Here is a 23,403-nt window from a genome sequence, read left to right on the forward strand (position 1 = left end):
ACACATAAAGACATACACATCCATTGGCAAGTACAAGGTCTAGTTTGTTTTGTCAATTTTATTAAAGTTACAGGTCAGGTTATGAGTACCCAAGCATATAGAAATCCTATAAAGACCTATGCACAAGTTAGAAATATAGTCATACTCACATCCTTAATGATATTGTTAAGGTTTGATGGCTGCCTTGCCAATTGATCATCAGTAGAGGGATGGTTCTTGCTGGAGTTTTCCCATAGGGAACTCATTTTATCCAATTTGGGAGACCTCTTTTCTCTTGATTGGGCCATCTTGATTATCACTTCAAAAGTTTTTTTTTTCTCTTACTTAATTGGCCTCTCAGAGTTGGTAAGACAACTCCCACCTATTTATGCTCTCTGTATGTGTGTATCTCCTCAATATATGTTCCATTCTATATGCATCCAAAGAAGTGGGCTGTAGGCCATGAAAGCTTATGCTCTAATAAATTTGTTAGTCTCTAAGGTGCCACAAGTACTCCTATTCTTTTTGCGGATACAGACTAACACGGCTGCTACTTTGAAACCTCTTTTCTCTTGTGATTCTGACTACACCTAACACGCTGTGCATGTGACTTGTACTCAAAATTACTCTTACAGTTAATTTTTCGCAATACCACTCATTGGTACATCTCTTCCCATAAACTTGTGTCATAGGGTCATTCTTTGGTTCACTTACTTATATCAGCATTTCTTAAACCTATTGCCTAGTATGCTAAGCTAAAACGTACAGGCCCGAGCCTGTAGGCCTTGTGTTTCTGCCCTACTTACCTAGATACCTAATGCATACTTATCCCTTCTGACTACTGATCAATCTATTATTCTATAGTCCTACAACTTAAATCTATTTAGTATACAAGTATTATATATGACATAGCATGTTAGTTAATCATAACATCATACAACACACAATGAATGAATGATAAAATGAAGTAATGGGCTACACCTTCATGCCACTCCTTTTCCACTGTTCCTGCCTACTCTCATCCTTCCTTATTGTAGCAATATCCTGTGAACTTGCAAGGGATTGTGGTATGAACAATGCCTTTTACAATTAAACTGTATTGTGCTTTAACTTCCAATGACAAATAGGCTGCTGCAGGTGGTTCTGATAAAAAGTGTACTTTCTTTTCTGCCTGCTCCAGTGGCTGCATATGAAAGGCAGGCTGAGATTACAGATTGCAGAGTGTTTTATTCTGAAGCAGCTTCTGTCTGTATGTGTGTTTTATTTTATTGTAAATGCGGCCCATTACAAAACAGCTGCTTACCATAGGAAATGGTATTTGAGTCAGCTGCAGTCCAAGTGATAAATGAGATGAGTGAATGCAGGAATTTAACCTCAGCAAGGTCTGAGCCATAACATTTATTTAAACCCAACTTTTCCTCTAAACAATGGATCTGTGTGATCAAATATTTATTGGGATAAGGTTTGTTTAGGGCTTTCAGATGGATGCTTGTGAGTGGTAAGGGGCAGTTTTGCAGAAGAATTCTGATAACATCTAAGCATCTCTTCATTCGGATTATCAGGGGAGATGATTTCTGTAGCGCGGTGTTAGTTTAATCATCTTAATTTTTGAATCCTGGCCAGTGGTTTGTTTAAAAGAAACAAAATTTGTCCATCACGTGTTTTGGCCCAAATGATTCTATGTTTTCATGAGAGAAATGTACTATATAGATCAGGGGTAGGCAACCTATGGCACATGTGCCAAAGGCGGCACTCGAGCTGATTTTCAGAGGCACTCAGTGGTCCTGGCCACCGGTCCAGGGGGCTCTGCATTTTAATTTGATTTTAAATGAAGCTTCTTAAACATTTTAAAACCTTATTTACTTTACATACAACAATAGTTTAGTTCTATATTATAGACTTATAGAAAGAGACCTTCTAAAAACGTTAAAATGTATGACTGGCACGCGAAACCTTAAATCAGAGTGAATAAATGAAGACTCGGCACACCACTTCTGAAAGGTTGCTGACCCCTGATATAGATTGTATGGCAGGACATGTCAATGAGGCAGAGTCTGTTACATAAGGCCAAGAGTGAATTCAGCCTGATGCATACCGGGCATAACAACATCAGGATGCAATAGCTTTACATAAACTAAATTTATCATGGTTGCATATTTAGGAACATAACTTTTTGTAAGGAATAGTAGAGCTAGCAAGGCAACCAGACAGCTGCAGGAAACAGGTGGCTTAGTAACGTTAGGTGTGTTGACAAGGCCATAGTGAAGTCATGATCTCCTCAGTAAGGGGGGATTCTTTGTTTAAAATATCAGACCAGACATTCTTCATTATATTTAGACTGAACCATTTGACTTGAAGGGAATTATAGACAATATTGTCAAGCTGACTCGGAACTAGAGCATTTGTGGAGTTCATGTGAGTATCCCGGCTGCTGATAGGAGTTCAGAGTTTATGCAGTACGATGTCTTACCCATCTGTGAATGGGTGTGTGGTACATGTCCACATGTGTGGGTGAACGTTTTTCCACCTGGATATTTATGTTCAATATACTGACTAAGCCCCTGACCCTACTTTGCTTGTCTGATGTGCCCCGGTGGTATGGATAGAGTACTCACTAGCTGAGGTTATGCTGCCAACTCATCTTTCCTGGCAACCAACTCTGGCCTGTTGAAGTGCTTTCCTAAGCAGCTGAAAGTTTCTTTTTTTGTTATTGGGCCAACTACAGGATATAATTTGGAGAGCCCAATTCTTAAAATCATCTCAAACATTCATGGAAGTGCATTATTTTAAAAATAAACCCATGAACTGTATATCATTACAAATAAATAGTGCTAACTTTTTAAAAATGTCCAATATATGTATGTGTTAGCAACATGGCCATGCAATCATACCTCCTAGTTTGTCATCTTCTCATATCTTGTAAACTCAGTGGGACTGAGATTCACTACGGTTTGGATGGGGGAGCTTCAAGAAGCCCAGAGCATATTGCAATGAGTCATTTTAGGATGCAGTCCTTTCTCTCTGACACATTGCCGAACCAGTGTCCCAGCATTGAATTAGGGGCTCTGCTTCTGGAGAATGGGGCCTTTCAGATGAGATGGAAAACAAAGGCCTTGATCACTTATGGTGCTTAAAGAGCCTGTGGCAAATTATGCAACCATTGGGGTACTAATTACCTAAGAGAGAGTATTAACTTAACAATCTGAGTCCGCAAGCGTAACTCGGGACTAGCTCCATTGAAATCCATGGAGTTACACCAAGGTGGAAAAGAGAGAGGAATCAGGCCTTAGAAATCTAACCATTTCCTGCACTGTGGGAAGTCCTTGTGTCTGATTTTCATTTACCTCAAGATCCCCTTTCTCTGAGTGTTGTGAGTGTAACTGAGAATCAGGCCCATTGAGTGCAACAGCAGCAGCTTGCAGTATAATCTATCACTACTAATATTTGGTATATTCCTTTTGGTAATACACCTCTACCCCAATATAACACGACCCGATATAATACGAATTCGGATATAACACGGTAAAGCAGCGCTCCGGAGGGGCGGGGCTGTGCACTCCGGAGGATCAAAGCAAATTCAATATAACGCGGTTTCACCTATAACACGGTAAGATCTTTTGGCTCCCGAGGGCCGCGTTATATCGGGGTAGAGGTGTACTTTTATACGTTGCAAGCCAATAAGGCCATTGGACCTGATTTTCAGATACACTAAGGCCCCTTTACATCACACTGGCAGTGTAAAGGCGCCTTAAGGCTTGTCTACGGGAACATTTAGTTTGTGGCAAGCTGGAGTATGAGTCTTACCCAGCACTACCCTGCTGCACACTAATGGTCCATGTGGATTTTGCTGATGCACACTAACAGTTCCCTGGTGTGCTTTGATCTATTCCCATTTCAAAGCAGGGTCGATAGAAGCACACTGAGGAACTGATAGTGCGCTTCAGCAAGGGCCAGGTGGACACTTAATGCAACACCCCAGCTTGCTGCGAACTAAATGTTGATGTAAATACACGCTGCATCTAAATGGGAGTCAGGCCCATGGACATTGAAATCCATTGTGATTTTTAAGCTCTTGTTCTCCTGCATGCTATTTGATATGCAAACCAGATACTTGGTGCTAAAACCTTACTAAAATCCTGATCCTGAAGCACTAAAATCAGAGGACAGTTTTGCAATGACTTCATTGATGTAGGATTTTGTCCTAAGTTAGGTAGGTGCCTCTTTGCGATTATTTGCATCTTAAATGAGCAACATATTGAGGAACTGAAGCTGTCTGATAAATATTCAAAACCAACCCCCTGCTCTAATCATATCAGAATATCAATCCATCTGCCGACCTCTGGTATCTTGTCTCTTTCATTGTTTGACACCTAGTGCTGACACCTAGTGCTTCAGCAGAAGGTAAAATCTCCCAATAATGCATTTAGGGCCTGATGGCAAAAGAAAGAGTCCGACTGAATTCAGTGGGATTGGATCAGTTCCTTAGCCTGCTTGGTCCCACCTCCTGAATCATAAGATTTGATTGTCCATCCCCTAGCTTGCATAACTACAGACAGTGATATTGCTGGCCATACTATTATACAGATCTTTTTAAAACCAACCCTAATAATTTACCAATATCAGGGAACTCCACAAGATGACTTTACAGCATAAAGAAATATTTGTCTTTATTTGTGTGAAACATACTTGTGTATCTAATAAGGCTATTGTAAGGGTAAGTTCATATTTGTGCTGCTCTTTCATAAATGTGACATACTATGTTAGTGCTAAGTATTCTTCATTAAAACAGTTTTGCTATTACACCTCTACCCCGATATAACGCTGTCCTCGGGAGCCAAAAAATCTTACTGCATTATAGGTGAAACTGTGTTATATCGAACTTGCTTTGATCCGCCGGAGTGCGCAGCCACCCCCCACCCGCCCCCCAGAGCACTGCTTTACCGCATTATATCTGAATTCATGTTATATCGGGTCGCGTTATATTGGGGTAGAGGTGTACTACCATTTAATTCCAGCATCCTTCTGTTTTTCATATTATGTGATAGTTAAAAAAGAGGGAAACTGATATTCTCCCCCCCACACACACCCGATTGTTGTTCAGAATCTGACAAATGTAATTTACTATGGGGATAAATTTAAAATGAAAACCTGATATTTTCCCCTCTTTTTAAGCAGAGGTTGAAACGTGTTTGTTAAATTAAAATCAGTGACTGTTTAGGTGTATTTGTAACACTCTTAAAATAAAACAGAGCCATTTAAATACTACTAATTTGGGTTACTTAGTTGTTGTTTTTTTTTTCTTTTTTGAATGTTGTGTTCTATAAATTTTTCACAGATCCAGAGACAGTTTGGGTCAATTAAACCAGTGTAAATCAACAGTGATTCATTTGGGCCCTATTCTCCTGGCATTTGCACATGTTTCACACAAGTGACTTCAGTACACAATGATTTGCTCTTATTTACACAATGTGTAAGTTGGAGGAGAAGCATGCCCTCCATCCCAGAATTTACTCTGTGTAACCTACAAAGCACCAGAAATGTATGTGGCCGGACACCAAACTCCTAGAGGGAAATGTGTCACCCTGTAGACCAGAATCAACAGTGATAAAAAGATGGTGCAAGTTACCTGTAATTAGATCAGAAAAGAGGTATAATTTGTCAAGTTTTAAGAATGAGTTCCTCACATACAGAGAGGCCCAAAGAGAACGCTGTGATAAGAAAAGCGGCCAACAAGGAGGTTGTAGATAAGTGATCCCATTCCCTCTACCGATCCTACACCCACTTTATCTTGAACCCTTCTATTGCTTTTCTTGCTACGTCCCCTCTCCTCTCTTGTCCCTAATTACATCCCCTTTCCTGTGACTGCCAAATTGGTTTAAGTTACAGTTACATCCATTCCCTGACCAATTTACACCCCCTCTTACTTCATTGCTGAATTTGGCACCAGGACTTCTATGGGAGTTGCACCTGCTGACTATAGTTCTAACAGTGTAACTGAAGACTAGACCTCTGGGAATAATTCTGCACTGGCAGAGAGTTGCACAAGATGATGTAATGGATCTATACCTCCAGCTATTTTGTGTCACTAGTGCCGCAAAGCAGTTGCAAAACCCTGCGTAACCGGCCAGATAAACGAGATTCACAGCAATTTTACCCCACCATGCTATACCAGTGAATCTGGCCCCAAATATCTTTTCTGTCTCTTGTTTGCATGATTCTTACCATCTGATGCTGTTAACCTCCCTTTTTAAGCAGCCGAAACTCTAACATGCAGACTCTGCAGGCTTGTTTCTGTATCACAGTCATGGTTGTAAATAAGAAGTGGCTCTAGTGAAGTCAAGGGGGTTAAACTGCTGTCTAAATGTAAGTGAGATCAGGGTCAGACTCTAGAAGGGTGATTCTCCTTTTGTGTAATTCAGAAGTAACTCCCCTCAAGTCATTGGAATTGCACAGTGTAAAACTGCTGCAAGAAAAAAATGGGGTTCTCCAGCTATGTGTGATGTTCTGAGCCTGAGAAAGTCCAGTGAGCCTGATTCTCCTCAGACCTGCACCACTTTGACTTTACTGGAGTTACTCCTCAGTTATATCAGGGCTAGTGAGTGGAGGATCTGACCCAAAGGTTATTTCAACCTGTTAAAGATTGTGGCCCAGATCCTCAGCTGGTGTAAATCAGCATAACTCCATTGCAGTCAATAGAGGTACATCAATTTACACCAGCTGAGGATTTTATCCTTGTGTGTCTCCTCATTTCTGTTCCAGTGACGCTCTAGTAACATCAAGCCCCCTCGTATACCATTTTCTTAGTCATTGTCATTGTTAGCAAGGACACAGCTATGGACTTTGTCACATTATGCCCCAGTGCCTGAGCAGGAACTGACCAGCATCAGCATAGCATGTGTATTTCATGAGAGTGTTTCAATGTGCAGTGGTCCTGATGAGAATCCAGCATCAAATTGCCCCTTCCTGTTTCATTTTTTGCAAGAGGAGCAGATTTAAGATGGCTGCTGGCCCCCGGAAGAGGAAGGAAAAGTTTTCTCCTGTAGAACTTGAGATTTTGGTGGCAGAGGTGACCAAAAACCACGCTAGGCTCTATGGGAGTGAGAGAGTCAACCTGAGCCAGCCAGAGAGGGAGAAGATATGGTGCAGCATTGCCAGGAAGATCAATGCTGTTGCCAGGTCCCCCCGGACCACCCGGGACCTCCGGAGGAGATGGGATGATATGAAGAGGCGCACCAAGGAGAAGCTGGTGGAGATGAGTCGCTCAACGGGGGAGCCCAGACCTGATACTGTGCTGGTGCGGATTTTGGAAAGTCCTTTGCTTGGGCAGGAGGAGACTATTAAAGAGGCTGAGGCCAGAGTGGTGGCAGAGGAGGAGGATGGTGGTGGTGGTGATGATGTTATGCACACTGATGGCCCTCACATAACTCTGGAGCTTCAGTCAGGTAAAGAGTCCTAAACAAACCATTCATCCCATCCACACACATCAACAGACTGGGGAAAGCTGGGGGGAAAGGGGAGGGTGAGGAGCCTTTCTCTATAAGGTTATCTTTGGTGGCTGTGAAGTGATCTCCACTGCAAAGTTAGATTGCAACAGCCAACCTTATGGCAAGAGAGGACTCTGCAAATGAAATCTCAGATTCAAATAGGCAGAATCTCTCACACAACAGCTTTTGATCCTGGAGTCTTACATTTCAGCCCCATCCTTCAGGACAGGGATGCCTCCTTGTACAGGAGCTTGGAGTTACTCAAAGGAATTCACTCTGCAGAGCAGGAAATCTTCTACGGGACATGAGGAAATTTAACGTCCCAGGACCTTATCACCTAATATTTCAGATGAAACAATTACATGAGAGAGAGAGAGAGAGAGATCCCTCTGGTTCACAAATGCAAAGAACGAGACCTATTGAGACATTCACATGCACACAGTCAAACTAATGCCCCTTTCCTAAGCTCATATGCACACCCACACAGCAGACATCGTTCCTTTAGCATATTAACCAAAGAGGCTGCTTTCTATGTTGCTAACGTGTAAAGAACTCATGTTTTGATATTTTGATCCCCCACAGATGAGGAGGAGGAAGTGCCTGGTTGCACATGGGTGCCTTTGAGGACTATTGAAATGCCTATGCCAGCTGAGACAGATGCGTTAGAGCAACGGGGGGCACTGCACACCTCAGTTTCCTCTCCCTCCCCACCTTCCTCCCCACAGAGGCAGCAGCGGGCTACCTATGGGAGGCGGTCATCCCAGACTGCCCGGCATCCTAAGCGGAAGTACAACGTCTCAGAGTTTGAGAAGCAGCTGATGGATGCCCATCTCCAGCAAAGCACCCTCTTGTCCTCCTGGTACCAGCAGCAGAGCTCCCTCATGATCCAGCAGAACCTCATCTTGGAGAACTTAGTGGAACAGAACAAGAGGCTGGCAGACAACGTCGAGTCACTCAACCGGACGCTGGAGAAGCTGGTCGACTACCAGCAGCCATGCAGGGAGACAGTACATTTTGTGCAAGACTGCACCTCTGGGACTTCTGCCCGTCTGCCCTCCCGGATAGCCAGTGGCGAGTCTGTGGGGCAGTCAGGGATCGAGGTGTTCTCGGGAATGATCTTGAAAGTCGAAGAGGAGATCTAAACAGAAACACAGACTCTTCTCAAACACCATTTTCAGAGTTTTTAAAGACCATTCTCTAAAACAAACACTTTTTATGATGGGTAAAAAATTCCTCGTGTTTTCTAGGTCACGGTAAATGCTACAGTAGCTCTTTTTTTAGTGGGTCAAGATTCTTGGGTATATTCTACACATAGCCTTTTTTGGTTGCCCAATATGGGACAGGATATCATTCTTTTTTATAACCAGCAGCGCTGTCCATTTATGAGAAACAATTTTGTATCAGTTCTTTTTATTGTGAAAGATATTTTTCTTACATAAATCCAAAACATATAAAAATAAACTCTGTTCATATTTATCTTTACTCTTAAGAGTCTGTCCCCCGTGGATATTATTCTTTTCCAGAAACATTTTTAGGAACAGGTTTAAAAAAAAAATAAAAGAAATCATTGCCAAGGCTATAGAACGTGAGAGCCTGATCCTGCTTCCATTGATGTCAAAGAGAAATTTGTCATTGACATTGATGGGAGCAGGATGGAGTTCTTATCGCTATTTGGATTATGTTTGCTGATTTAATAATAATGGTGAGAGTTCTTTAATGAGCAAATAAGACAGTTTTTCTAAGTATAAGCATACGGAATTCCGTTCATTCTCCCTTCAGCCTATCCTGACTCTCTCACTAGCTTTGTGTTTGAAAGACACACGATGTAAGAATGAATGGGACATTTAGGACTGTAGGAATATAATACTCAATAATACAGTTCAACATTGCCAGCTTGCACTGATTTTATCACGAATCTCATAATATTTGTGTTTTTCCTGAAAGCCTCAACTCTTGGGGAATACATAAGCATCTGAGTTTTCCTTTTAAAAACCCTAAAGGTCTAGTCCACACGGTTTTAGAGAAAAGACTGAAAAAACAATGCGGCTCCAGAGAAGGAGAACCCTTGAGGTCGGCAGTACCGCATTCCAAATCCGACTCAAGGTCCATGTTGTCCTGCAGCCTGTCTCCAATGGAGACTAGCACCAGCTGTTTTATAGGAAGGTGCAAGAAACCCCACAGTGGGGATTTACCTGCCCCCCATGGAGGTCTCATCCTGATCCCTAATATTTAGAGAATGGCTTATACCACAAAGCCTGCAGTTTAATATCCCTTCCAAGCCTTTTTGTTTGCATTAAGTATTATAACTGTGGATATTCTTGTTATCCAGATAAATATCCAATCCCTCTTCGAATCTTGCTACGTTTTTGGCCTCAACAACATCATACGACAATGAGAGCCACAAGCTAATTATATGTTGCTTGAAAAAGTATTTCCCTTTATTGGTTTTGAGTGTGCCGCCTTTCAGTTTCATTGGACAGTCCCCTGTTTTTATGTTTGAATTGGTTTCCTTCCTTTCCAGTGCATAATCCAGTGTGAAAGTGTGAAACTTCTAGGGCACACCAAATCAGTTTATTAAGAATAATGCCACTCTGTGCCCAGGCAAAGGGTAAATGGATCTAAAAATCTCCATTGAAGAAATAGCCAAATAAATTCTTGGTAAGAATTAGCACAGTTCAATTACCAGAATCTTGCCAGAATCCCAGTTTTTTTTCATCTACTGCAAAGAGTTAAATAAAAAACAAATGGTGCTTGGCTATAGAGCCTATATCCCAACCCTTCTATTGACCTCAAAATCCACTTTAACATTTGCAAATCAGAAGGCAGTTATTTGAAATAGCTTGATGCTTGGAAGGATTCACCTTCACTGAATGACTTTGGCTACATTGTGGCCTTATACACGGTTACACTCAGGCAGCTTTAAACCTCTCTAACAGTATAAAGGGGCCTTAAAGTAAGCATAAATATAATATACACCCACTTTAAGGTCTGTTTTTGCTGTCAGAGTGGTGTAAAGGGTCCTTAGTGTCAAAGACAAGCACCCCTGTGTCTTTTATTCCCTCTTGCTGTAAAGATTATACCATTTTCTGTGGCATAAGCATCTTTCAGATAGCACTATAAAGTATTTTCTTTCCTTTCCCTCCCTTCCCTTATATTCATAAAACACCCAGTGAACGAAGTAAGTTCCCTCAGAGTGTAATATACTTTAACATCAGTGCACAAAAATGAAGTTTACATATTATAATTATCTTTTGATATAAAAAGCTGGAGGTTTGCATTTATTTTTACGTTTGTAATGTATTAAACAGCAAGCACTTCAAATGTATATAAATGTAATGAATGTGTTTGTGACGATCTTCGATTTCTGACCGTGCCCTTCTTCCCCAAGGATCACAAAGCATTTTACAAATTGCTCTGTAAACTGGACATACAGATCATTTCTACCAGCACTGAAATATCATCCCTCTTGGAGGTGAAATGCAGCAACTGTTTCAGGGGAGGTCGCCCACTGGCTGTAATGATGGTCAGATCAGGCTCCATTAGCACACAACACCACTAGAAAACAGTTTAGTTAAGGAAGAGAAGAATCCAGTTGAACCAGCAGGGGGATTGACATTGATGGAATGTAGTTACCCATGCTGCAGTGAGCCCGAACAGAGGTATGTCCCACAACACAGTGCCCCAGTGGCTGCTACAGAAGACTGCCTTTTACTGTTTCTTTCTGAAGTGTTTAGATGTGCCTTAGAAATCTCCCATTCACGTACCCACAGGCCCCAACCCTGTTTGGCACGTGAGATCACAGTGCAGCATGGGACGTAAAGTACAGGCCATATTCAGACTATGTCACAAGCAAATAATTATCTCATGAAAAAACTTTGTAGCCAGAAGATGTTCTGCTTCGGCTACATTTTTCAAGCTTAGGTAGTTACAGTTAGGGACCTAAAGCCATATTTAGGACTGGCCTGATTTTCAGATATGCTGAGCATCTACATAATCCATTGGCTTTTGGTGGGAGCTGCAGTTGATCAGAACCTCTGGAAATCATTTTGCTGCAGCCAAGCATTTTGTTTTGTCTCCCTGCCCTGCTGGGCCCTGCCTTCACCTGTCTCTCATTCCCCAGCTTTCTCCACAAAGGGGAGTGGATTGGATTACAGTGCAAGCCCCCTGCACTCTTCCATAGAGCCAAGCATCCGGGGTTTGGTTAGCCAGACTTGTAGCTATGGAACTGTGGAGCAGCCAGAAAGCTACGCCGGCGAGGCATGCTGCCTGGAGAACAGTGCAGCAGCTGAGGCCCGGACAGCCAGCGCAAAGAAATGCTGACGTTTTGTTGGAATACATAGGGGAGGGTTAGGAAACTTTATGCTGGACTAGATCATGGGATCAGGGCCTGGAGAGGGGAGCCTGGCTGCCTGGAGAATACCGTAGGGAGGGAAAACCCTTCCTCAAACTAAATCACTGTGGAAAAAAATCAACACATTTTACATCAATGAACATTTTCAACTATGAGCAGCCAGCCATAGGTGTGTGGGGTAATGTGAAGGTACAGGGATGGAAAGGAAGGGTATTATGTGACAACAGGATAAAGTAATGTTGCAGGGATCTTAGAGGTTATTGCTCCAGCAGTTAGTCCCATTCTACTGCATGGGTGATGGTAATAATAATATCTCACGGGCTTTAATTCATTAACATTTGTAAAGTATTTGGGGAAATTCATGCCTGAGTATTGCAGTGATTGATGCTTTATAGGTACCTTGATAGATTGTTAATGCAAATATATGTAAACCCAGCCACAACGCTAGCAGTGTTGCCAGTTCTCGTGGTTTTATCTTGAGCCTCGTGATATCCCGATATTTTCTTAAATCCCCAGCTTCTGGAGTCACAGGATTACATGAGAATCTCAGCTTTCATTTTAAACAAAAAAGGAAGTTTCTAGTCCTTATCATTGAAGAGAAAAACTTGAAACCATGACCTAAGTGCTCTCTCTACATTTCAAAAAATGGAAGGCAAATTAAAAGAAACCATATTTTATTACTCTGAAAAATATCCTATCATTATTAAGCCAATTGCATTCTTTTGTGCCTACAAACATGGAAACCTTTATATTGGCCTTGATGCGTGTGTTGATTTGAGAATTTTATTCAATGCCCACTATTTTATCACACAGATGTAAAGTTCATTTTCTGGCAGTATGACAACTGCATTTCATTCACTCCTTGGGTTCTTTGCAGGATGGAGGGACTTCTCAAACCTGTACTGACCTGTAAATTCTCATATTGTTGTTGCTGATGCTTATTCAACAAGGAGACTGCTGAGTTGGTATCCTAGAGAAGTTTCTTTATCACTGTCATTCAGGAAACCTGGATTTGATTCATCCGCCTCTCATTTTCCACAAACCAACAAGGGATGTGGAGTCAGCCCAAGGCATTAAGAGAATGTAATATCTTGTGACATGCAGGAATGATTCCTCTTCTGCGGATGACTGGGTGACATTAAATAATGAACTCCAGAGACAGGAATGGCAACCAAGATGCAGTCTCTTTAAGGGTCTATAAGATGAAGAACAGAGGTAAATCAGCAGATCTTTCAGAGTTCCAAGCCGCACGGAGAACATATTTCTTTGCCCTCCTGGAAATAGGTGTATTGTTGAACATTTAGCCACGTCCTGTTTCCTGGAGCAGATTGAATTCTGGGTCCTGCAATAAGGAGAGGGCTTAGTTGCAGCTGTGAGTCAGTCGCACGTGGTAATGTAGCACAGCTGCCTCGGTTGTCCGAAAGATCAAGGACTCAGAAGTGAGAGGAAAAGGCCATCCAGGGCAGGCTGCGTGATTGGACTGTCTGAGTCAGGCTGAGGAACAGTTTACCCATAGGACACTTGTGTGGTTGGGGGAGAGGGAAAACAATGGTGGCACTGTCTACCGTACAGATTTAATTCACTTCTTCCTTAGTTTTTCCTGGGCACTAAGTTTTGAAACACTTTTGGGGATGCAATATAGATGAAAATAGTGCCATAAAGCCAAATTTAGTTGCACTGCTGTGAATTTGGAGTAACTTCAGTGGCGTTATACCAGAAACCTCTTGGTGTCACTGAGAGCAGAATCTGGACCACAGTCTAGCCCTGGAGCTTCTTATCCAGGGGAGCATCTCTCGCTTCCTCATCAGTTTCGTGCTTTGGCCTTGCTGAACGGAGAAGTAATGAAATGCCTGCACTGCCTGCCTGGCTCAGAGGTATCGTATTGCATGGCACCCACGTGCATGGATAAACGTCACCATATGCTTTCAGCGGCTGCCAGAAATTAACTACTCCTGCCACATCAATCCACAGTCTCATTCGGCAACACTGCCTACAGAGAGAGAGAGAGAGAGAGCATCAGTTTTTTACTTCACTCTGGCATCCCTTGCATTTTAGCATCGAAAGCTAATTAGAACTGAACAAATTGTGGAATGGATGTTCTTATGCAGATCATAAACTGCCTGAGCACGTAAGTAGTGAAAATATCAACTGCATCACTTCTAAAATCCAAGAGCCAATGTTTTGTCCTGACACATACATACCCACACAGCTATCACTGCAGTCGATGGGAAACAAGCATGCATCCTTAAGACAGCATTTAGTCTGAAGATTGGAGATACAGTGGTCTGTCAACTTAATATATCTCTTCATCTCCATAGTATTTATGCACTTCATGTGCATTAAGTAAACAGTCCTTATGGTTGGGTTGGGTTGGGTTGGGTTGGGTTGGGTTGGGTTGGGATTCTAGCTAAGCAACTGGGGGAAATCTCCTTTGATTTCTGAGCTATTCATATACAGTTTATTCTATAGCCAGCTGAGAAGTATTATCTTCAGCTCCCAGCACCCACCGCCCTGGAAGAGACCTGAAGCCTGCTCCTGCTTCATTGACTCAGTAGTTCAGGACCAAGCCCCTAGAGTAGGTCATCTAGTCTCATCCCCATTGTGTGGAGCTGGCTTGATTGTATTGTCCCTCGCCAGGCCTGATTGATGGCTGTCAGTAGGTTTGAGCACTTCTAGTGAAGACGATTCTTTATGCTCCTTTGGCAGCTCGATCCATTGCCTAGTGTGCTCTTATGGCAGTTTTTCTAAGCATTTTTTGCTAAGAGTTAAACTAAAGTTCCTCTGCTGCAGTTTTAGCCCTGCCCTTCTTGTCCTGACCCTACTAACTAATGTCTCCTTTTTTTACATCCTTTTGAGTTCATAGGCGATTAACCTGTTTTTTCTCCAGATCTTTTCTGAGCCTTTTCATATGTCAGCACATCTTATTTTCCAGACCTTTTAGAAATTTGGTTTACTCCCCTCTGAAATCCATCTTGTTTATCCAGAAATCACACCCTCAGGAGAAGCCTGGATGTAAGGTAGGAAAGCAAAGGGGAGAAACGCAGGCAATGTGTAACAGTTTTACATCAATAGATGAATTGCAGCACCAAAGAACTCCAATGGACCATGTAGTTTGATAGCCAATCTCCATAAATGACCAACATCGGATGCTGAAGGGAGAGTAATGCAGTACTGGGCCTGAGTCTCATAGCGGCACTGAATTGGGTGGGGTAAAACCAGCGTGAGTAGAATTATATTGATTAGATATAACACTATGAACTCCTATAATTCACCTAATTATAAAATATTCCACGAGCAAATTTTGTCCTGAGGTGTATGCGTGTGTGCAACTCCATTTACAGTCAGTGAGAATTGTGTGCACACATCCATGACCTGAATTTTTCCCTGTGGAGGAGATGTCTTTCTGACCTCAGCTGGTGACCTTCTTATACCCAGAAGCACATGGAGTGAAAAAGCACTTATAACTTGTCTTTGTAGCATAACTGCAGATGCTGTTCTTAGTTATATGTGCCCAATATTCTATTGAGACTTGCTATATTTTTGTTTTCTTTTATTTTTTCCCCAGTAGCATTAAGCCATTGGAGCACATCAGTGGTTCATTTATTTATTTTTTTCCAGTCCCAGGTCTGTGAGGTCTCCTGGGATCCCATCTTACATAGTTTTTCTGGCCACGCAGAAAATTGCTTTTCAGGGTGAAAAGCTGCTTTCCTCGCTTGGTTTTCCACTCAGCTCTACTTCAGATTGGGGAATGAACATGATGAATCGATGCCAAAATGTGTCTCTTTGTAATACTCAGTGAGAAGGAAATCCTCTTTACCCACTTCTATATTGAGGCCTGTTCCCCGTACCTATGCCGAACACAGCCTTAATTTTTACACACTGAAGTTTTCCTGATGTTTAGATCATGGGATTTGCACCTAATGGAATGAAAGGGAAAGTGAACGTGCTCTTGCATATTTGAAATCCCATTCTAAATCAGGAAGAAAACTGCTCACAATAGTCTGCAGTCTCCCATGCAACCTATGAAAGAGGCCAGACCACTAATGCCAGCCAGACTGCTCCCTCCCAGATGGAGGCTCAGAAATGCCAGTTCTAATTTGGAGATGGGCCCAGTGACGGGTGTACAGGGGCATTATCTGTTCCTGGTGAACGAGGAGTTACGTTCAGCTCCTCCCTGTCCTTACACAGGTGCTTAGGGGAAGGGCTGTTCATTGACTGATTGGGTGACAGAAGGGGAGAGTGGCTTCGGGAACGTTGGGTTCCACAGCCAGGATCAGAGGATTGGGGTAAATCCAAAGTTTTCCATTTCCTTTTGTGCGTCTGCTAATTTATGTTGCTTTCTTGTTCTAAGCATTATTCCTTGTGGAGAAGACCCCAACTGATTGCCTCTCTGTTTTTTTCTGCTGTGTCATTCTACCAGCTCACAGATCTGAAACAAACTGCCAGAGCCAAACAAACCTCAACTTTAAAGAAATAATAATGGGCTGAACCAACAGCCCCGTACGATCTCTTGGGCCACTTCACTGAGACCTACAGGCACCTTCTGCCTGTCCTTTATGATGGTCATATGCCAGTTGTTTTCCCTTGGCCAGCAGCATGTGGCAGCCCACCTTATGGGTGACATAGATTCATGTACACTAACTTGAATTGCCAAGTCTGGTTTATTTTAGCCTTGTAAAGCACAGGAAAGAGAAAGTTGAGGGACATCCTGTAATACCAAAGCACAGGTTCCAGGTGGTTTAGTGAATTCATTACCTCACTTACATTCAGTGATATAGTCTCTGGGCCTGGGTAACTTGTAAGTTCTCTGAACTGAAGACTTGCTTTCCAGCAGGAAACAGACGGTTTGTCTTCACTGCAGTATTGACTCAAGTGATGCCCTGACTTGGGTTTCCTCCAAACACAAACACTTAACTTAAATGTGGTGATACTTTTACCTGGCGTTGGTAAGCCCGTCAGGGAGTACTGGCTACATCTTAAGTTAGCACAAGTCTCCAACTGCTCACACAATCACTCTGTGCCACCAGTCCGTTCACTCTGTGCCATACAAGTGTTATCTCTTGGGGCAGCTGCCTTCACTCGGGTCAGGCCAACCTCAGAAGAGTTAACTCGAGTGTAGAAAACTTGAGTTAACTCTGCAGTGACCTAGCCTAAGGGCCCTACCAAGGGTGGTGCTGTGAACATTCAACTACCAATGGGAATTGAGGATGCTCCATCGTTGGGGAGATTCCACCCTAAAGATGAGTGGGGAGTGGGAGGTGGGAGAAGGGGGGGTGGGGAGAGATAGCTCAGTGGTTTGAGCATTGGCTTGCTAAACCCAGGGTTGTGCATTCAATCCTTGAGGGGGCCATTTGGGGCAAAAATCTGTCTGGGGATTGGTTCTGCTTTGAGCAGGGGGTTGGATAGATGACCTCCTGAGGTCCCTTCCAACTCTGATATTCTATGATTCTAAGGAGAGAGAACAGGTTACCCAAAGAGGAGGTTGCAGATTGGTTGTACCTCCTCTCCCCACCCCCATCCTGTTGTTCACAAAGGAGTAATGCCAGAAAGCTGATATGCATTTGTGCCCCAGTTTTGCATCTCTAAGCACTTTAGGCATCAGTGAAAGGGAACATTACCAGGGAGGTAAAAAATAATGCAAATGAGAACTCCAGGAAGGAGAAATGGATTGTAAGTGAAACAGCTTTAAACATAACCTAATTGAAACATTGTTTTCTTTCATTTTATTAATCATCATCTTAATAGGATTAAAACAATTATTTTCTATCCTTGAGCATTTTTTTCCTTCTCAGAAGAGTTCCATATTTATGTCTTCTTTTGCTCATTTTCTTTTGTTGGGGGCATTAATTAAAGAAACAATGTATCTTTATCTAACTGAGCTCTTCTTCCCACGGATAATACCCCAGACAATGAAGAATTTCTGCCACTGCCTTATTAGAGGGAGAATTATTTGCTGTTGTCAATCCCCATCCTGTGGCCAAGCAAAGCTGATTTGCCTGGTTGTCTTTCCCACGGTTGGGTTTGGAGAGATGACTTTCATTCATTGCCTTCATCTTACCCAGTGTAAATCTGCAGTCACTATGGAAATCAATAGTTACTCTGAATTTACCCTGGGGAAGATGAAAACAGAATTTGGCCCCGGTTTTAATTTTCAAGCACATCGGATTAAATGATCAGAAATTGGATTGCATTAAAGTTTACAATGGTCCTTAACAAGTCAGAGCTCCTTTGCAAGCAGGACTCTTGAAAATGGCATTTAGTTGATCAGGTTTTTATGGATTCTCACTTTAATGGCATTATAAGCCATCCTTGCAGTGCTTCCAAGAAATGTAAAGGTAATTGTTTTCCCCCACCCCAGTAAAGAGAGAGCATTTGTATATTTAAAGAGTCCCTTTAAATCTGTGTGTATTTCCCCTCCCATAGCCCAGCTATTTCTGCTGTCCCAAATGGGATATTCTGCCACATATATGACCTTCTCTTATGTGTTAAAATTAATGCAATGTAGAAAAAATAACCCTGGGCAAAGATTTAAATCAATCTGTTCCATGTTGAATAAATACAGGGAAGTCAGATACCTGTAGGCAGTAGAAAAAATCTTTGCGCTATTGGAAATGTTTAAGGGGATGGGGAGAAGGCCATTCTAAATAAAGTGTTACTGCATTTGAGGTCATATTTCAGCTTTATAACATTCAAGCCTGCCAATTTTTTTTTCAGACACCCATTATAACTGGGTAAGTGTAAAGTAATCTCAAGCGAATCACTATCCATTTCTCTGTAAAGTTCCTTCCTCATTCATCCCATCTTGGCATTTCAATAGCCACTCTTTTTCAAGACCTGCCTGGCCTTTGGATAGGCTATGGAAAGTTGTAGGAGAAATGTTTTCAATTCTGTCTATCTAAGGTATTTAGATGGCTTCCATCACCCGAATATCTGAGTATCTCAACACCCTTAATGTGTCTTCACAGCAGGAGGTGGGCAAATACTATTATCCCCCTTTTACAGAGGAGACACAAGGAGAGTAAGTGACTTGCACAAGGTCACTCTGGAAGCCTGTGGCAGAGCTGGTCATTGAGCCCAGTCCTCAAAGTTAAGCACTGGGCCCGTGGGGCAATCTTTCTTCTTCCCCGTAGGGTGGAATTCTCCTCAGTACAGAGTGTCCAGGCATGCCATGCCCTAGAGCACATCTTACTCCTAATGACTTTACCCTGGAGTTCTCAATCTGGGGGTCACGAATAGGTGAAGGGGCATTAGAATCACCCTCCCTTTCTTTATGGCTAGATGGGACTATGAGCAGATGGTCCTGGCCCTTTTGTCTCTTTCAGAATGGAGTCACGATAAAGGTTGAGAACCACTGACTTGAATTCACATTGTTTCTTTGGTAGCTTTATTGGCAGTCTTGGGGAGAATTTCAAAAACTCTAGTGGCCATAGAAGGCCTCATGGGGCCCCAATCTTCTATGGATCTCACACCAGTTGGATACATCTGACCTGTCCCTGTTCTTGAGTGTGAGTGTGGCACCAGCAAAGATCAAACTGACCAGGCTGTGAAGGGGAAGGAAATAGATAGGGCATCACGTGCTATTTTACATGTGTCCCTACAAACCAGAGGGCTCTGCGTTGCTCTGGGTCATTGGAACTTCAGAGACATATTAAGTATAGATGTGAATTTTATCTACCTATTGGCCCTGGGAACCTTATGCCACACTTAGGATCGGCACTCAGATTATCGATGCAGACAGAAAGCTATCACTGAAATTGGCTGTGTACATACTGCCGCTGAATTGCTCTTCCAGTGATTACATATCTTCAATGTGATTTTCAGAAGCACCTAAGGGAGTTAGATGCCAATACCCACTGGCCTTTATTGATGGTCAGTGTGAGATGAGCACTTTACTCCTGTATCAGCTCCTACTAAGTGCATTAGGCAATAGGAAAGGACAATTTATTTCAGTTTGTATTTAGTTCAGACAGCCTGATTTCCTTTCCCAGACCAGAAGAAGAGCACTGTGTAGCTTGAAAGCTTCTACCTTCCACCAACAGAGGTCGATCCAATTAAATATATTACTTCACCTCCCTTGTCTCTCTCATTGATTAGGTGTCCTTTAAAATTCCTTCCAAGCACACAGTGCTCTTAGGGAGTGATGGCCACATGTGCTTCTTATTACACCATGTCCTGAGTGGGAAAAGCTAACACGCTCGTCTGCTCTGAGGTGCTGTCATTCAGAACAGCTACCAGTCATCGAGTTACCATTATCTGCCTTCACTTCACAGCATTTTTAGCCAGGCCTATGAGCAGAAGATGAAATATCTACTATCAAACGAGACTAGTGCTTTTGCTGGTATAGAAATGTTACCCAAAAAATTACATCCGTAACCAATATTACTCTGCTGACAAAAGTTTCTAGTGTAGACCTGGCTTTAGTCTCTTTGCCCAGATCTCCAAAGGTATTTGGGCAAATTCCATTGATTCCATTGGTATCCTGTACCTCAGGATAATAGCACTTCCCTTCCTCAGAGGCATATTGTGAGATTAAGAAACTAAAACAAAAATTGAGATGCTTAGATACCATAGTAGTGGGGGCCACATAAGTACCATAGATTGTGAGATGCTGCGACAGAGTACTGGGAACCAACAGCTGAGCCAGCACTCTGATCACCTAAACACACATTAATGCCCCTCCCTGAGCCTAACAGAGGATTAAAATGGGCTGGGGAGGATTAAAGGACTAATTAGCCCATTAAAACAGAGGGTAGAAGGTGGCACAGGAAGGAAGGACTGGGGAAACAAGGCAGGTTAGCGGAGCCTGCACCAAGAAGAGGCACAGAAGGCTGAGGTGAAACTGCTGTTGTAAATGATGTGGTGTATAGATCAGTAAGATGGCAGGAAGAGAAATATAAATAAACCACATGGTGGGGCTTAACAGCAAAAGGTCTCCGAACAATGTGTGTAGACAGAGCAGAAGACACGAGCAGGACGTCACTCCGTCACAGATGCCTTTAGCAAATGTATGGTGCCTAGAACAGAGGTGCTTCTACAAAAGACTCTTCTTTTGGATGTATTTGAAATCATTATATCAAAAGGGTCTTGTTCCTCAACCTGAAACTATACATCTCTGCCACAGTGATATTTACTTCTGTTTATGTAACTGGTTTGTAGAGGAAAATATATGTATCTGTTGCAACCGTACATGGACATTTCAACAGATGTCAAGTCATAAAATCACTTACCTCTGATTCTCAGAGGCAGTTTATGATCATTGGGGATTATGCCTTTGGACCATGGTACAAGGCATTGCCATATTGATTAAATGCCTTGGACTGTTACAGGAAAAAAAAGAGGTATTTAATCAATAGAGTTGCACTTCAGTCACTGTCCTTGTCAGGCTAGAACAGAAATAGCTCATGGATGGGATGGTTGTACACAGCATTTGAGGGAGTCAATTTTAGAAGAAAGCTAACTGTAATGCATTCCAAACCTAGTGAGAGAGAAAATCATGGACTTAGCAGCCACCACTCCAGTGTTGTTGGAGACACCAAATCGATCTGGCGAAGGAAGATCAGGAAGGAATGTGTGCGAACCAGAGAGTTACTTATGGTACAGGTTACAGCTTTGTTGGCACTGAGATCCAGATTCTGTATAATCTGAGTGCCTCCTCAATAATAAACAACATTTAGCACTTATACCGTACAATGCTTTTCATCCACAGATGTCAATGTGCTTTACAAAGGATAACATCCCTATATTTTGCCCAAGGTCATGAACCAGTTTGTGACAGAGGTCTGAATTCTGACCATGATACACCATTGCCCTCCTCTGAATAATAGATTCTAGTTATTATGAAGTATATGAATCTGTTATTTATACTCTCAGAATATAGTTTTTGAAGAGGAAAAAAGATCTACAAAGAAACTTGTTCACTGTTTGTTTGTTAACCCTTTGTTAAAGTTCTCTAGTCTGAAGATCTGAATTCTAATGCTGGTTTGGTTTGTAAGGAATGAATTTAGTGAGCTGCATCTGCAGACTCTGGGCATTTGCCCGTCTTACTCAATGTTGTAATTGTCTCCAAAATGTGATTGAGATTTTCTAGCATGATTTGCTGTTTATAAAGCTGTGTTGTGCATTGCTTATGGTTCTCTCCAGTAGCAGATGTGAGGGGCCCCAGGACTGGAGTAGCAGGGCCACGTATTGAAAATCTGGAGTAGCAGAGGCATGTTGGGTGCAGATTTGCTCAAATTATGTCTAGTCCTAGCTATTGCATTTGAAGAGTAAGGAGGTAAATTAGAAATTTAACAACTGTGAAACAGGACAATGGGTTTTGGGGCATGTGTGTGCCAGGTACAGCTCTTGGGCCCTTTAAAACTGGGATCTCTAGTTGCAGGACACTTGGCTGCTTGGGGTGGAGTATAAAAAGAAGAGGACAGTGGCTGAAAGGGGAAGAGAAATTCTTCCTCCCCTCTTTGCTGGCTAAAGCAGGGGATAATCAATTGCCCAGTGTATGTCAGATGACTTGCTTGTTGTGTTTTTTGTTTGTTTTTGGTGATCATTTGCCACAATAAGCCCTGAGGAGGGGGCCTCCAAAAGGACTGAGGCTTGGAGCTTTAGTTCTATTCTCTCGTTCCTCAGATACCACCCATTTTACAAACTGCTTGATAAGGAAGCTTAATCCAACTACATGAGGAGCGTTGTTGTTTAGTTTGGGTTTTCACAGAAAGTCACACATACTACCACTTCCCCTCCCCAATGGTAAGTGACAGATCACTCAGCCAATGATCTACAAGATAAAAATATTACATCACGAGAACCATTTCATGGGCTGAATGCACACTAAGAAGGGGGACACTAGTTATCTAATAACTTCTAGAACCTGATTTCACCTATGTCCTATTTTGATTGTAAGCTCTTGAGGCAGGAACTGTCTCTTTGTTCTCTGTTTCTATAGTGGCTAGCCCAGTGGGGTCCTGGGCCATGATGAGGGTTACTAAGCACTATGGTAATATTAATGATTATTATTTTATTTGATGTATTATTTTGTATGTACAGCATGTAGCACAGTGGGGCCGTGATCTCGGTTGGGCGTGCAGTTTTCTGTACATAGAAAAAAACATGAAAAGAAGTAGATCATATATATAATACTACTACTAAGAATAATAATTAGCAAGTGTTGTCCCTCAATTTTGATACAGTAGAATTCAACCAAAAGGGGAAAATAAGGTGGTTGTAATGATAAAGTTTTCAATATTTTATTGCTCAAATGGCAAAATACTACTTTTGACTGATTTTGGTACTGGGTCTTCCTTGTCTTCCTTCAGTAACAATGGAATTTCTGAATAAGTCTCTTCAACAATAGCATGATATGCTTTATGTGAATTAGTTGCAGTACATACCATGCATTAACATCAGTAAAGTGGCATACTGGGGAAATTTCAAAAGCCTGGAAGAGTGCTAATGTTGCATCAAATTCAACAAAGGCAACTAAGATAACCTGGGTAATGATAGGCCAGTTAGCCGGATATCAGTCCTGGGCAAAACAGTGGCATAGCTGATACAGCATTCAACTGATAAAGAATTAAAGAATAGGAATATAATTAA

At 42.2% G+C, this 23,403-nt stretch overlaps 2 protein-coding genes across 6 annotated transcripts in view; both read left to right on the forward strand.

Annotated features, from left to right (window-relative positions):
* The window catches only part of LOC128831951 (t-SNARE domain-containing protein 1-like), a 699,719-nt gene that overhangs the window by 491,646 nt on the left and 184,670 nt on the right, over window positions 1–23,403 (forward strand). The gene's annotated exons all lie outside the window — the stretch shown is intronic.
* LOC128831950 (uncharacterized) lies at window positions 6,152–10,763 on the forward strand. Its single transcript, XM_054018908.1, has 2 exons — window positions 6,152–7,421; window positions 8,046–10,763. Exons 1-2 carry the CDS (start codon window positions 6,884–6,886, stop codon window positions 8,603–8,605), a joined length of 1,098 nt encoding a protein of 365 aa, XP_053874883.1. The 5' UTR covers window positions 6,152–6,883; the 3' UTR covers window positions 8,606–10,763.

This window comes from Malaclemys terrapin, chromosome 2, assembly GCF_027887155.1.
Source record: "Malaclemys terrapin pileata isolate rMalTer1 chromosome 2, rMalTer1.hap1, whole genome shotgun sequence".
Classification (NCBI taxonomy): Eukaryota; Metazoa; Chordata; order Testudines; family Emydidae; genus Malaclemys; species Malaclemys terrapin.